The following is a 13,801-nucleotide window of genomic DNA, read 5'->3' on the forward strand; positions in this document are numbered from 1 at the left end:
ACACTACATCATAAAAATGGCTGGAGTACGTAAATTTCAAGCAGAATTGGACAGAGCACTTGTTCTCTTGGGAAACTTGCAAGAGGAATACAATGCTTTGTCTACAGAGGCATCATTACTACACTGGACAGTAAACAACATTTTTGAGTCTGATAAGGACTTGAAACAGGAAGCCTATTCTACTGAACAAATAAATGAAACTGAAAGTGTAGATACGATGGAGCAATATGTGGTTTTTGAAGAAAATGAAGGAGGAGCAGGAGATTTGCAGGAGTTAAAGGAGAGCTACATTATGAGGCCTGACATGATGACAAAAAAGGACAATAAAAATTGGATGTGGAAAGCCTGGTCTGAATGGGAGTCTGGAAAATGGAGAGACCCTCTTAGGAGGAGATCTGAAGACCTGAGGATTACAAATTTGTTGAAGGGGAAAGCTGGAGCTTTGGGGACATTTGGATTTGAAAGAAACTTGAAACAAGAGTTGGAGCACCCCATAGGCTTTGCTTTTAAGGATGGAGGACCGGCTGGAAGTAACATGGATTCTGTTGGGCCGGAGCCCCTCAGAGACTTGGGGCTTAATATCAAAGACTATCAAAGAGACCGGCAGAAAGGAACTGAGAGAGATATAAGGGCCTCGGACGTGAGATCTCCAGGCTAAATAAATAACATAAAGACTGACGGTTATTGGTTGGGGACTGGAATCGGGAAAAGGGTGGGTGGAGGTTGGGAATCCAAAGGGCACATAAGGATAATTTGCTTTTTATATTTTGTTAGTGGCAAGGAAATTGGGTAAATCGTGGAAGGGAAATTTTGATCGACTTTAGGAAAAAGGTCTAAGAATAAATAATGAGGTATAAGTATTGATGTATAATTCTAAAAAGGTAAAATTGGTTTTTTCTTTTTAAATTAATTGAAAATAAGGTTGCTAAAAATAAATTGAGGAAATGGAAAAAAGAAGTAAAATAAAATAATAGTATGTTAGAATAAATGTTTAAGTTAAGGTAAAGAAATAAGTTAAGGACTTGCTGAATTGACAATTTAAATTGGAATATAAGAAGGGGAGGTGCGAGGAGGTCTGAGAAATAAGGTTAAGAATTATAAGTAACAGAAACTTTATGTGTTTTTTCTATTTTTTCTTTTTTGTGTTTAGTTTTGAATATTATGTATTTTTGTGTTTTTTGTTTTGTCTATTTTTTGGTTTTTTGTTTGTTATGTGTTTCTTGAAAATGCTAATAAATATTTTATATATAAAAAAAGAAACAGCAAAAGAACTCTCAACCTCCAGCAAACAGCCCCATTTAGATATAGATTAAAGGGCCATTTAAAAAATGAAGTTCAAGTACATTCTGAACCGGAATGCATTAGAAACTGGAGCACTTTTCTGCTGCATTTGGTAGCTCATTCAATGCACAGTTTTGGCTCTAAAGGTTTCCCAGTGGAGAGTGAATGGCTGTGATGTCACACTGTGTCAAGACGATCTGGCTATGATGTCACACTGGGTCAAGACAATCAGGGCACCTTTGCTCACAACGGCTTTGTTGCTTTGATGGCAAAGCGTTGATCTCCTTGTTTTGCAGTACATTTTCAGCGATGCATGCATGAAAAAAATATATTAACATTCTAGTAAGCCTGAAACACCTCAGGCATCTGATAAGCTTAGTTTGGAGAAAGCACCTTAGGGTAAAAGCTAGTACAGACTCTTAAGTTGCCTGCATAATTCTTTTTCCTTGGCGAAACATTGATTTCAGTGTTCTGTGGCTGACTGCAAAACACCGGCTTTACAGTTCTACGTGGAAACTGAAAGCCCACGATGCAAAATTAAAACAAATACACATTTGACTAAAAGCTGAGTTAGTGTTATACAAAGCAGCTTCTTTGTTGTGCACCAGAAAGAAGCAATCTTGATGCTAGCTTGCTGTGCATCTTACCTGGTTTGAGGTGAGCAAATGGAATTTCCCCTGTTAACAGTTCCCAGAGACACAAGGCATAGCTGAAAACATCAGCCTTTATAGTGTAGCGAGTACACTGTGTGAATACTTCAGGGGCCATCCAGCGCAGGTTCTGTACATCAAGACAACATCAATAATGCATTAATGGTATGTTTTGTTTCTTCACAGGGGCACCGATTCTCCAGCTTCATTTCTCTTTGCTTTCTGGCAATATGTTCACAAAACAATTCACTTAATAGGAAGGGAGAATGGTGATCAGATTGTTCCTGCGCAACAGATTCCCAAGTCTTTTATTGAGTTTCAAACTGCACTGTGGGCTTCACTTCACGAATAAAACCAGGATGCTCTTCCATACCCTGCAACATTTCTCCAATAAAAATATGGGTGTCCTATTTAATAATAATAATAATAATAATAATAATAATAATAATACCCTACCCATCTGACAGGGTTCCCCAGCCACTCTGGACAGCTCCCAACATATAAAAACATAATAAAACACTAAACAGTAAAAAAAGCCTCCCTATACAGGGCTGCCTTCAGATGTCTTCTAAAGGCTGTATAGCAGGGTTCCTCAACCTCGGCCCTCCCGATATTTTTGGCCTACAACTCCCATGATCCCTAGCTAGCAGGACCAGTGGTCAGGGAGGATGGGAATTACAGTCCCAGAACATCTGGAGGGCTGAGGTTGAGGAAGCCTGCTGTATAGCTATGTCCTTTGCTTGGGGGTTGCATAGCTCCAACATTTCTCCAATGAAAATAGAGATGTCCTAAGAAAAATAGGATATTCCGGGATCAAATCAGAAACCGAGATGGCTTCTGTAAATCCAGGACTGTCCCTGGAAAATAAGGAGACTTGGAGGGTCTGCTCTTCGCAGCTCCTAGTCTGAGAGAAGGAAGTAAAGTTTCAGTGGTGGCACAACAAGTGGTGGGCAACAGCAATGCTCTGCATTGATCAGGAGCTTCCATTTACATTTCCTGAAATGTCCTGAGGTGATACTATGTCGGAGGCTATGTTCAGAATGGAGGCTTCTCGCCGGTAAGCCAACATCCCAAACCTTTTCAAAGAATTCTCAGTACAAAACAACAATCCCTCCCTCTTAGAGTTCTTCATGAAAGCTCAGAAAAACAATTACAGTGCTGGGGGCCGGGGGAACTTGCCCATCAATAGTCTGAAGATGATTCAGAACTACTAATATAAGAACTACTAATATAAGTAGCAAATTCTAATGCCAATTACTGTTGCAGACTAGAAATTCATTTCTGAGTGCAAAGCAGAGAGAACATTATGTACCCACTAATCATCATTGATCTCAATTGACATGGCAAACAAATGGCATACACTGTCATTATACAATAGCATGTATGCTGGAAGAAGAAAATCCTAATCTTATTTCTTGCTCCTTGGCTAGATTTTCATATACATTTGATAGTACTTATTTGTAACGAGAGAGAAAGAATAGGCAAACCCCAGGTTGTTTTGTCATATTGTCTTCATCTAGAGACTGCAGAAATCTGGATTCTGGGATGTAAAAGCAAAACAAAAGGGAGGGAGAGCAGTTAAATAAGTATCACTGAGTACAGGATAACCAAAGTACTTAAAAAAGAACAAAAATGCATATATATTTGTAAGTTGTATAAAGTTCAAGTGGAAATGCAATGACATCATGGCATTGTTTGTCAAGGACAGCATTAATTAAAAGGCTTGCATTAAATAATTAATATTTGTATTTGAATACTTCAGTTATTCAAAATCAGATTTACATCCACCACCAAAAAAATGGATGCCCTGCCAGAAGCCATCAGTGTGATGTCATACTAGCATCTCTCAAAAACTCAAGCCAGACTATATATAGGCTTTTAAGAGGCTGGTTTTATTTTTGAACCAATGGATTTTTCTGCATCAGTGCAGATAAGGAAGATCATTGGATTACAAAACATAGATTTGCATTGCCTGTTTAAAATTATGATCGGAATAGGAGATCAGTAATCAATAGCTTTTGCCCACCCCACCCCCAAATTCCATTTGTTCCCCACAGGATATGTGACCAACAGTAATTACCCAGCTTGTAAATAGAGTCCTTGCTCTATTTGCCTACAAGCTAGTTTTTCTGGCTTTGACCCCATATATAGTACATCTAAAACATATGTGGGAAGGTAGCAGATAACAGGATTGGGAATAAGATGAGCAGGGCAACTGCAGAAGCAATATAATAACCTGCTTTTGTGACTCGAGAACAACAGGAATGAAAGTGTAACAAGATCTAATGACATTGCAAATGAATCTCTCTCTTTCTTTTCAGAAACTTTATATATCTGATCATCCTGAGAAATATGTTATTCAGGCCTTTGTACCATGCCAAACTTGACCCGATATTGAAAAGCCTCTTTAACTATCTCTGAACTGGGGAAATCAGTGAGTTACAAAATAATAATGCCCCTGATCCAGGTGCCTTTACAGTTGAGGATTATAGATATTCCTGAATAAACTTGAACATCTCTTATGGGAGATACTGAATGAAATTATTTCGAGTTATATACCCCTCAGAACATGGGAAATGGCAAGAATGGTGGTTATACATAAAAACAGCCAGCTAAAGTCCAGCCATATTGTCCTAAAGTCCAGCCATTATTGAATCAGGATTTTAAATTGTGGAGCACCATCCTTGCAAATAGATTAAATACAACAAATGCACTGGAGATGATCAGACCAGATTTATTAAAGAATGCAAATTATCTTCAAACATTCGTCAAGTGTTACATATCAATCATATTATCAAGTAAACAAAACAACCTTGTGAAATATTATTTCTGGGTGCTGAGAAAGTTTATGACAGTTCATTGATGGGTGCCAAAATGATCAACTGTTATAACTGAAAGATAATGAAGAAACTAACTTTTAATAGTTAATTAAGGTTTGGAATATTGTCTATATGGTTAAGTTCACAAATATGGGGAGAAGTGGAAAAGGAAGCCAGCCAGATAACATTTTTTGGTGGAAAAATAGAGTGTCTTTGTAATTTATTGTGGCAACAAGGTTCACGATAACGCAAACCCATTTATATTACTTGGAAATTTATGACTTCCATTTGTTCTACTTGATTCTGGTATGGAAATTTGTTCTTTGTTTTTAGATCTGGATATCTGATTCCCACGTCCCCAACCCCTTTTACAGATTTATCTGTTTTGGTTTTCCCCCTTCTGTTTATTAAACTGAGTGTAAGTAAATAATTTAAACTTAACAAAGAAAAGAAAGCAAACTATATCAAAGGCTTCACTTGTTAGCCTACCACATAAAAACAACTGAACTCTAATAACGCAAGAGATACAATACATTAAACATCATTGTGGCTTCCTCATCAGTCTGTGGCTTATGATATCCAACCATTAATTAATTTTTATAATGAAATGTTTTTAGAATGGTGGATTATTTGATTGTTTGATTATTTGATTGTTGTTAGCTGCCCTGAGCCCGGGTTCGGCTGGGGAGGGCGGGATATAAATTAAATTTATTATTATTATTATTATTATTATTATTATTATTATTATTATTATTATTATCTTCCACATAATGGCTACCAATTCTGCCCTAGAGCAGGGGTGGGCAAGAGGTAGATCAGGGTCTACTGGTAGATGACATAATTTCCAATAGATTGACAAGGATTAGTGATTCCCAATTGTTTATCAACAGTAGAGCAGATCTTACAGTCTAAAGTCTGCTCAACCTTGCTAGAGAGGTTACAAAACATACTGGGGTTTTCTTTTAGTTTCCAATCTCTTACCTCCAAAATCAGCAACAACAGCATGACCATCTTCGTACAGGAGGATATTGTGACTGTGGAGAAGAATAAAATTGTTAGATTGGGCACCTGAATGGTATTGTCTTCAAAATGGATGTCTGCAACATGATCAGGAATTTTAGGCTGTTTTCTGCTCTCTCTTATATTATACCGAAACAGAGTCTTAGGTTTAGTTTTTAGCTACATCCTACAGTTATTAACATGATTCAAAAATTGTCCAATATCAAAAAAATGGAGGGTGAAAAAAATCCTGACAGTTTAGTAAGTCCAAATGTCAGAGTCATTCTCTAATTAGTAGTAGAACAAGTACATCTCCTAATTAGTGGAAGATCATCTGTAACAGGTTTATTAATTATGTGACAGCATTACCTAGAAGGAATGAAGATGATGACATTTTGGACTGAACCCAGTGATAACCTTTCAATAAAATCAGAAGGCCTGATTATCCTCTCAGTTCAGCTCCACTCAGATAAAGTGGACTACTCCTAATTTACAATGGCATAAATGAGCCCGGGAAAAAGCCCATGGAATCCAGCTGTGAGCAGGCTACTGCCAGCAACTGTAAGATGCTCATAAGGAGGATATTTTGGACCGATCTCAAAAGGCTAATTTCCATTTTTTCCTCTCTATTTAATTTGACAGACAATCATTGTCCTTTGATTTTGTTCATTTCCCTTTCTACTTTGCATAAGAAAGCTTGTAGCCTCGTAAAGGATTTACATGAATCTTATCTCTTTATGATGAGGTAATCTTCACAATCATCTCCTCATTAGACCCCCATCGAGCAGGGCCTTGGGAGCATATTTGGCATGTAATGGTGGAAATCTCCACCAACCTATTCAAGGAAGATTCGCAATGGCTTGGTAGATGGTGGCAACAGGACCTAACAAACATTATGCACCTTCTGTCAGGCTTCCGTCAGTGTTGATACCACCATGAGAGGAGAAAACGCCCATGACAAAAGTCACGATTCACCTGGGGAATGTCGGGCCTTGTGGGCTACCATGACATCCGGATGTTGGAGGAAAGGGCAAGGAGGCCAGAAGACACTTTTCACTTTCCCATTTGCCTCACCCAGGTATCAACCTAGGTGATTCACAGGTTGGATAGGTTCTGAAAATCCAACCCTAGTTTTAACACAACCAGACTGGCCTAGTATTAACGCAACTAGATTTTCCAGTCCTTCCACTCACTCTGCATTTATTCCTGATGATAGTTTTCTGTTAGTTTATTGAACAGTTATTTTAGGTGAACAATAGTGCCAATCATTGGCATGGACATTTTTTAAAAACAAGAACAGACCCCAAAACAAGCGTGAACAGGATTTTGATTTTATATGAGAGGCGCATTTAGGCATATTACATGCAACTAAGCTGTTCATAGCCTTTTTGCCCCTATCAATGAATGCTTCCACTTCTCCTTCGCTTTTCCTTCTTACACAATACAGCGGTCCATAACTGATATAACCCAACTGCTGTATAAAGTATGAAGTGTTTTCTCAAATACTTAAAACCACACATAAGAGCATGAAAACAATACAAGGCGCTGTTTAGTGAACATAAGGGGACATCTTATTTCAGCCCACATGATTATTTCTCTTTATATGTTGAAGTCAAAAACAAAGCTGCTGCATCAAATTCTCTTAAAAGTTTTGTGCTGCAATTTAATCTTGAATATATATAAAAAGCAGACCTTTTGACACTTTGCCATGGGCTGTTTCCTTCCACTAACAGGGGGCTCTTTAATCTAGGGGAGGCTTCCATGGGCTGAAGAGAGGAGAGGTGATTTTCACAAATCCCCCCTTTTGACTGGAGTCCAGCGTGAACCTCCCATGCTGTTCTAGAGGGTTCCCATTAATAGATTTGGGAGAAGGGCCACATGGGTGGAATCTGTGAAAATTGCCTTCCTCCTAAAGAAAATATCCACTGAATTAAAGAACCTTCTCTCAACCATGCCTAAAGAGATATAATTGGATACAACCCTGTGAACCTTGCCCACTACTGAAAATCTGAGATGCTACCTTGGCCACCTGGAATCTGTTTGATGTTTCTGATATTTATCCAGCTTGTTACTGTTGTTGAAGGTGTATCTCTTACTTCAGGGATGGAGAACTTGTCCACCTCCCTTGAGATGCTTCTAGGCTACAGCCCAACATCTGGAGGGTCAGAGGTTGACCATCTTTGTCTTACTCAATACTCTAAACTTTTTTACTCCCCCCCCTTGTGGTTCCTCAAGACTTTCTGACCTTAGATCTCACCTTGTCCTTGATCACACATTCTGTTTACTTCCTTTTCTGTTAATTGGATGGCCAGCTCGATATAGCACAGACTCTTAAGCTGAGCTGAGAGTCAGGTTTCTGTATTTGAGAAGGAAGATTTCCGAGAGCAGTTGAGACGGGGAGCTGGGCAGGGTGCTTGCCTGTACTGGTCATGTTATCCCTGTGTTCTCCATTGAACATTTTTCTCTAAGAACGCCTTCTCAAATGGAGATATTTCTAAAAAATTGGAAAGTTTTGCTATTGACCATGCCTACAGCCACTCTTAGCTACAATATCTTGCTGTGTACTTCATCTTTGTAAAAGGGCTGTCCCCAAAAGGCACACAGTACCTGCCTGCCATACTGAGAAAATTAGGTGTCCGGTGAAGTGGGATCACTTCTTGATGCACTGCTGAAATTTATTAACCTGCATGATTGGAGAGGCCTAGCCCTTGGCACATCTGGAAGCATTCCAAGGGTCAGCTGTGCTGTGGTAATTAGGCTTCATTTTCAATCTCATCACATTATTAAAGCCATTAGTTTACAAACACATCTCCCCAACGTGTAATCACTCAAAAGTAACTGAAAACCAGGGAAAGTGCAGAAGGCATTTCAACAGCTTGGCACCATGTTCTTTCCTAACTAGAAACACTGCTATTATAAATGCACCACTCTTATATGAAGATCACTTTAGATATCTGACGTTGTTCCACATGAAAGAAGTAATATTTAAACGCTCCTTTGCTGCTTTGAATATCACTCCATCATGTGGAACCCGTTCATCCAAGCAAAAGTACTGACATTCCTAAGTTTCTGCTTTCATAGCGCTATGGAGCTGCACTATGGAAAAGACTTTTTGGTGACACTCTCAAGGGGTAGTAGCAACTAAACCAGCTAGTAGCTGTCTCACCATGTTTTGTGTCAAAAATTATGTAAGTTATAAATGTATTTTGTGAAAAATAATTAATTTTATTCACGATGCTCACAAGAGAGAGAAAGAGAGAGGACCGTCTCACTTTTTCTACTATATTTTCACTATATTTTTTTTACAAAAATAAACCTCTAACATCCCATCCTTTCTCTACAAAGTCCCAATTTCTTAGGTTTAATTAATTAATTAATTAATTAATTAATTAATTAATTACTGCATTATTTCTCATCAGGGCAACCCAGTCAGATGGGAGAGGTACAAGTAATAAATTACTACTACTATTACTATTACTATTACTATTAATATTAATATTTCCTCCAAGGATCTCAAGACTGTGAATCTCTTTCCTATTCTATTCTATCCTATCTTCACAACAACTTTCCAAGTTGGTTAAGAGGTTAAGAGTGAGGATTTGTGGATGTTTGCCCAAGGTCACTAGTGAAATTTATGGCTAAGTAGGAACATAAGGAGCTCCCTTATACTAAGTCAGACCATTGGTCCATCTAGCTTAGTATTGTTTACACTGACTGGCAGTTACTCTCTGGCAGTTACCGTACTTATAGGCAGGAGTCTCTTTCGCAGCCCAACATGGAGATGCTGGGAATTGAACTTGGGACCTTCTGCATTCAAAGCAGAACTATGATCCTTCCAAAATGGGAATTCGATCATAATTGTAGACTGTATTCTAAGATTGTCCAGTAGCACCTTAGAGACCTACTAAGTTTGTTCTTAGCTTTCGTGTGCATGCACACTTCTTCAGATACACTGAAACAGAAGTCACCAGACCCTTATATATAATGGGAGGGTGGAGTGGGGTTTTTCTCAGAAGGGTAGTAGCTTATACCCAGAATAAACTTAGTTGGTCTCTAACGTACTACTGGACAATTTTTTAATTTATTTCGACTGCGTCAGACCAGCGTGGTTACCTACCTGAATCTGTGTTATAAGGTGTGTGTACTGGAGAACATCAAGCCATCCATGTTGTAACTAGAGTTGGGGGAATACCACTACCCCTGTTTGTTTGTTTTTAAGTATGTATATCAACATACATGATCTTCTGTCCTTTCTTCTGTTTGCTTTTTCCCTGTCAGAATCTCAATTCAGGACTGCAGACCAGTCATAAATAGTCTGAGAGGAACCATTTATAAAACTCATTAGTATTACAGAGGAAGTAAAAAAAAATAAAAAATAAAAAATGATTTCAATTAAATCTTTGAAACCATAGCAACAGAAAACTCCAATAAAGGTAAAGGATTGCAGAACCATAACTTTTCCTACATCTGTCAGTCGAGGTGTATTTAAGGCTTACTGCTAAATCTAGTGGATTTGTCCTGTAACCACTGGGACCGAAGAGGTGAATTATGAGATTTGTATTGTGGTTAAACCCATTTATTGAGGGTAATGTGAACAAAACGCTATCCTCTTTACGTTCAGTTTGCACAACACTAGGGAATGTAACAAGAGATATGTGTGCATGTAGGGGGGGTTAATAATACTATGGAATAAATTTAACTCTGCCACTGATAATAGTATTCCTCCCAAGAGGCTCACAAGTCTCCATACCGATTGAATGTCTAAAAATGTATGTGCCTTTTCATAATGGATTTGTCTCTTCCTGGCACTGAGAGGTGAGGGAACTGGAGAAGAATATATCAACAATACACAAGGGCACCTGTTTTGTATCATTTCAACTTTTATAGCTTCCTTCCAAGAACCCTGGGAATCATAGTTTGGTGAGAGTGCCAAGAATCCTGTTAAAGATATACAGTACATTTCCTTCATAGAACTACAGTTCCTTTGTCCCCTGAGGAGAAGGAATGGTTGTTAATCCAGTTTAGGTCAAGCAGACCACAAGGGCTCTTTACTAAAATATTACAGAGGAGGTGTTGTAATTAGAGAAGAACCAAAATGCGCATTTCAGTTTGTGTTTTGGCTTATAAAGGTGAAGGGATACCTGGATGAAATGTGATGCCTTAAAAACAATAATCTTCAAAGCCACCTTTATTGCTAGTCGCTATATGTAGCCATTACTCAGTGCCAGAGCTACTTTTCCACCGAGTTCTGAAACAGCCTAAGCATGACAGCCTCTTCTTATCTTACAATATCCCTATACCTGAGATATTCAGTATCCCACCTACCCACAGATCCTGCTCTTGAAATCACACGCACACACTGCTACCACTTAGGATCTGTTCAGCAGTGGCCCATGTTCTGCTCTAAGTGACTAGCTTGGCCCTTAAGGGTCAGTAAACGAATACCATTCATTTTGAAATAAACTGCCTTTTTTGTTTTGATTGCAATCACCTCACTGTTTGCTATTTTTGCAATTCGCTTCCAGGTATGTGTGAGGTTCTGATCAAACGACATAAATTTGATGTAGCATAATGGATGCCCTGAGAGACCTCGGGATTTTATTTGATGACTAACACTGCACCACAACAGCTCAGGATTGAACCTGTAATGAATATCAACTCCAAGCCGATTTTTACTTGTCACGGTATCTGGTTAGTACCAGTCAGTTCCTCAGTTTTAAGGACACAAGCATTGCCTTCAAAATTGAAGAAAGACACCCCCCCAAAAAAAATCCCTTAACTGTATATTTCCAGTCTGTTATTTATCCAGCTCATCTTTTTGTGTGTTCTCTTATACCATTTAAACTTCCAAGGTCAGCATTCTGAATGCAGTAACAATCACTCATATGTGAAGTTACTGAAGAGGCACAGTGAGTTTGGGCAGAAAGGGGGAAATGAGAGTAAGCAAAGCAGAGGCGAAAGGTCTAGGGAGGTTAAATGTATAGATATCAGGGCATTCAGACACAGGCACGTATTTTGTTGTTGGGAAGAAGCAAGGGAGAGGGTAAGCTTCAGCATCAAATGGAAGACTGCTCCTCCTGAACAGCAGTTGAGAAGCTGTTATTTATCCAGAACCACAGTTTCCCATTTTGCCTGATGAGCTTTCAGTAGTTTAAACCTGCTTGCATCTGAGGATGTGCAAAAAGTGACTCATATATATATATATATGAAAGGGTCAGGGGAAAATAAAAAGCACAATGGCGGGGACATATTTGTCTCTCACATGCATATGGAATGAAAATGTGTAACCACTTCAAATATGCATAAAGAACTGCAGGAAAATAATCTCCTGGAGCTCTGTTGCTACCCACACACCTTTGTGCTGGCTTCTTCTGTACATTTTCATGTGATTGAAGAATCTGAGGCTATGCCACAGGGTTCCATTTTTATCTGACTGAAAGGTGGTGAAACTAAAAGGAGGGTGTTATGCACCTTTGCTCAATAGAACAACAGCCCCTTAACTACTGTTTATACCACTCTCTCCATATTCTTCCTGTTTCCTCCCTGGACCTATTTAGCATCTTACACTAGAACTTTAGGACTTCATCAAGAATCATTTTAAAATTGTAAAGACACTGAGAAATGTATTATATATATTCATATGTATATTTGGTATAAGCATGTTTATAACGTATAAACAAACAAACAAACAAACAAACAAAAAGGGTGTGGTGCAATTTAGGGTGAGTGGGCATCTGCTCTTGCAATGGGGCTTCTTCTTCTTGCATGCCCCCAAAATCTGCTCCAGGAGGTCTGGAACAGTTGTGGGGAGGCAGTCAGGAAAGGAAGAAAGAGAAACCAGAAGTCCTGTTGTACACATGGATTTTTGTTTCATAACATATCTGCATGTTCCCCATATTGTAGGGTCTTTAAAGGCATCTGGATAAAGATGACCCTTTATCTGCATACATTCCTCCTTTCTCCGTATCCTGTATGTCCATTTGCAATTTCTTTTCATGAAAATTAATTCTAAGTAGACCCAGAACTAATTTGCATTAGCTCTGCTGAAAACAGTTCTGTTTCACCAAACATTTTTAGAGAATTAATTTGATTCAGTCCTGGTCGTCTGTTTTGTATGTTATGACTTCATAATTTTATGATGCTTAATGCTTATATTGTACATCGCCATAGCATTTTTTAAAAAATGAGTGGGTGGTTAAGAAATATTCCTAAGGACAGAATAAATTTAAAAAGAATCTTCTTCTAAAATAAGCCCATTTTAGTATGATATATATTATGTAGCCAGGTTTGAGTTAATAGGAAAAAAGACATTTGTCAGTAAAGAAAATGGGGTGTTTTTATTTCTTTCATGACTAGATAGGAGCATATCACAGTGTTTTCAAACATATTTTTTGTATTTGTCCATACTTCTGCCAAAGCTTAAAATTACCAAATGTTCCTCCAGATTTTTTTTTTAATGATGGTGGCAATTGAGCATTTGGCAGGTGCTGAAGTTTTCCTATATTTACCCCAGACATGCAAAATAGTGTCCCTATGGTGCTGACATGAAGACAGGCAAAAACAATTTACATCTTTCAGCCACTGCATGACCCACACTAATCAGTTAGGATAGTAATACCAGCTAACATTCAATGTGCTTAAACCTCATTTTTTTCTAATCATATATAATTTCCTTATGTAGATTTCTTCTCCATTCAAATAAATTTGTTTAAAAATAGTTGGCACTCCAGCACAAGTCATTAAAAATATGAATGTGCATGCTTTGTAAAATCAATTTAGGGAATATATTCATTTTGATGGCATTTCTCTTCCCTGTGTTCCATACATTAATGCTATCTTGGATTTTCTTAAATGAAGAAACAATAATTACAGTTTTTATCCTCACTGGAAATATTGTAATTTTGGAATACAATCCTAAACATACTTTTTGGAGAGCAGGGTGGCTAACCTGTGGCCATCCAAATGTTAGACTCTCAACTCCTATCAGCTCCAGACACCAATGGCCTGGGATGGTGAGTGATGTAGCCCAACAACATCTGCTTAAAAAGGTAA

General features: G+C 38.2%; 1 protein-coding gene across 2 annotated transcripts in view; it reads right to left on the reverse strand.

The window, feature by feature from the left end:
- Positions 1 to 13,801, reverse strand: part of LOC310765661 (serine/threonine-protein kinase TNNI3K) — a 162,000-nt gene that overhangs the window by 44,423 nt on the left and 103,776 nt on the right. For both annotated transcript variants that reach the window (XM_083620943.1, XM_083620942.1), the window contains 3 exons: positions 5,732 to 5,784; positions 3,419 to 3,471; positions 1,929 to 2,061 (listed from right to left, as the gene is read on the reverse strand). In XM_083620943.1, the coding sequence (XP_083477069.1) occupies positions 1,929 to 2,061; positions 3,419 to 3,471; positions 5,732 to 5,784 (239 nt within the window). The remainder of the gene's footprint in view (positions 1 to 1,928; positions 2,062 to 3,418; positions 3,472 to 5,731; positions 5,785 to 13,801) is intronic.

The sequence above is a fragment of the Podarcis filfolensis genome (genome assembly GCF_964270895.1).
Source record: "Podarcis filfolensis genome assembly, chromosome: 6".
Taxonomy (NCBI): domain Eukaryota; kingdom Metazoa; phylum Chordata; class Lepidosauria; order Squamata; family Lacertidae; genus Podarcis; species Podarcis filfolensis.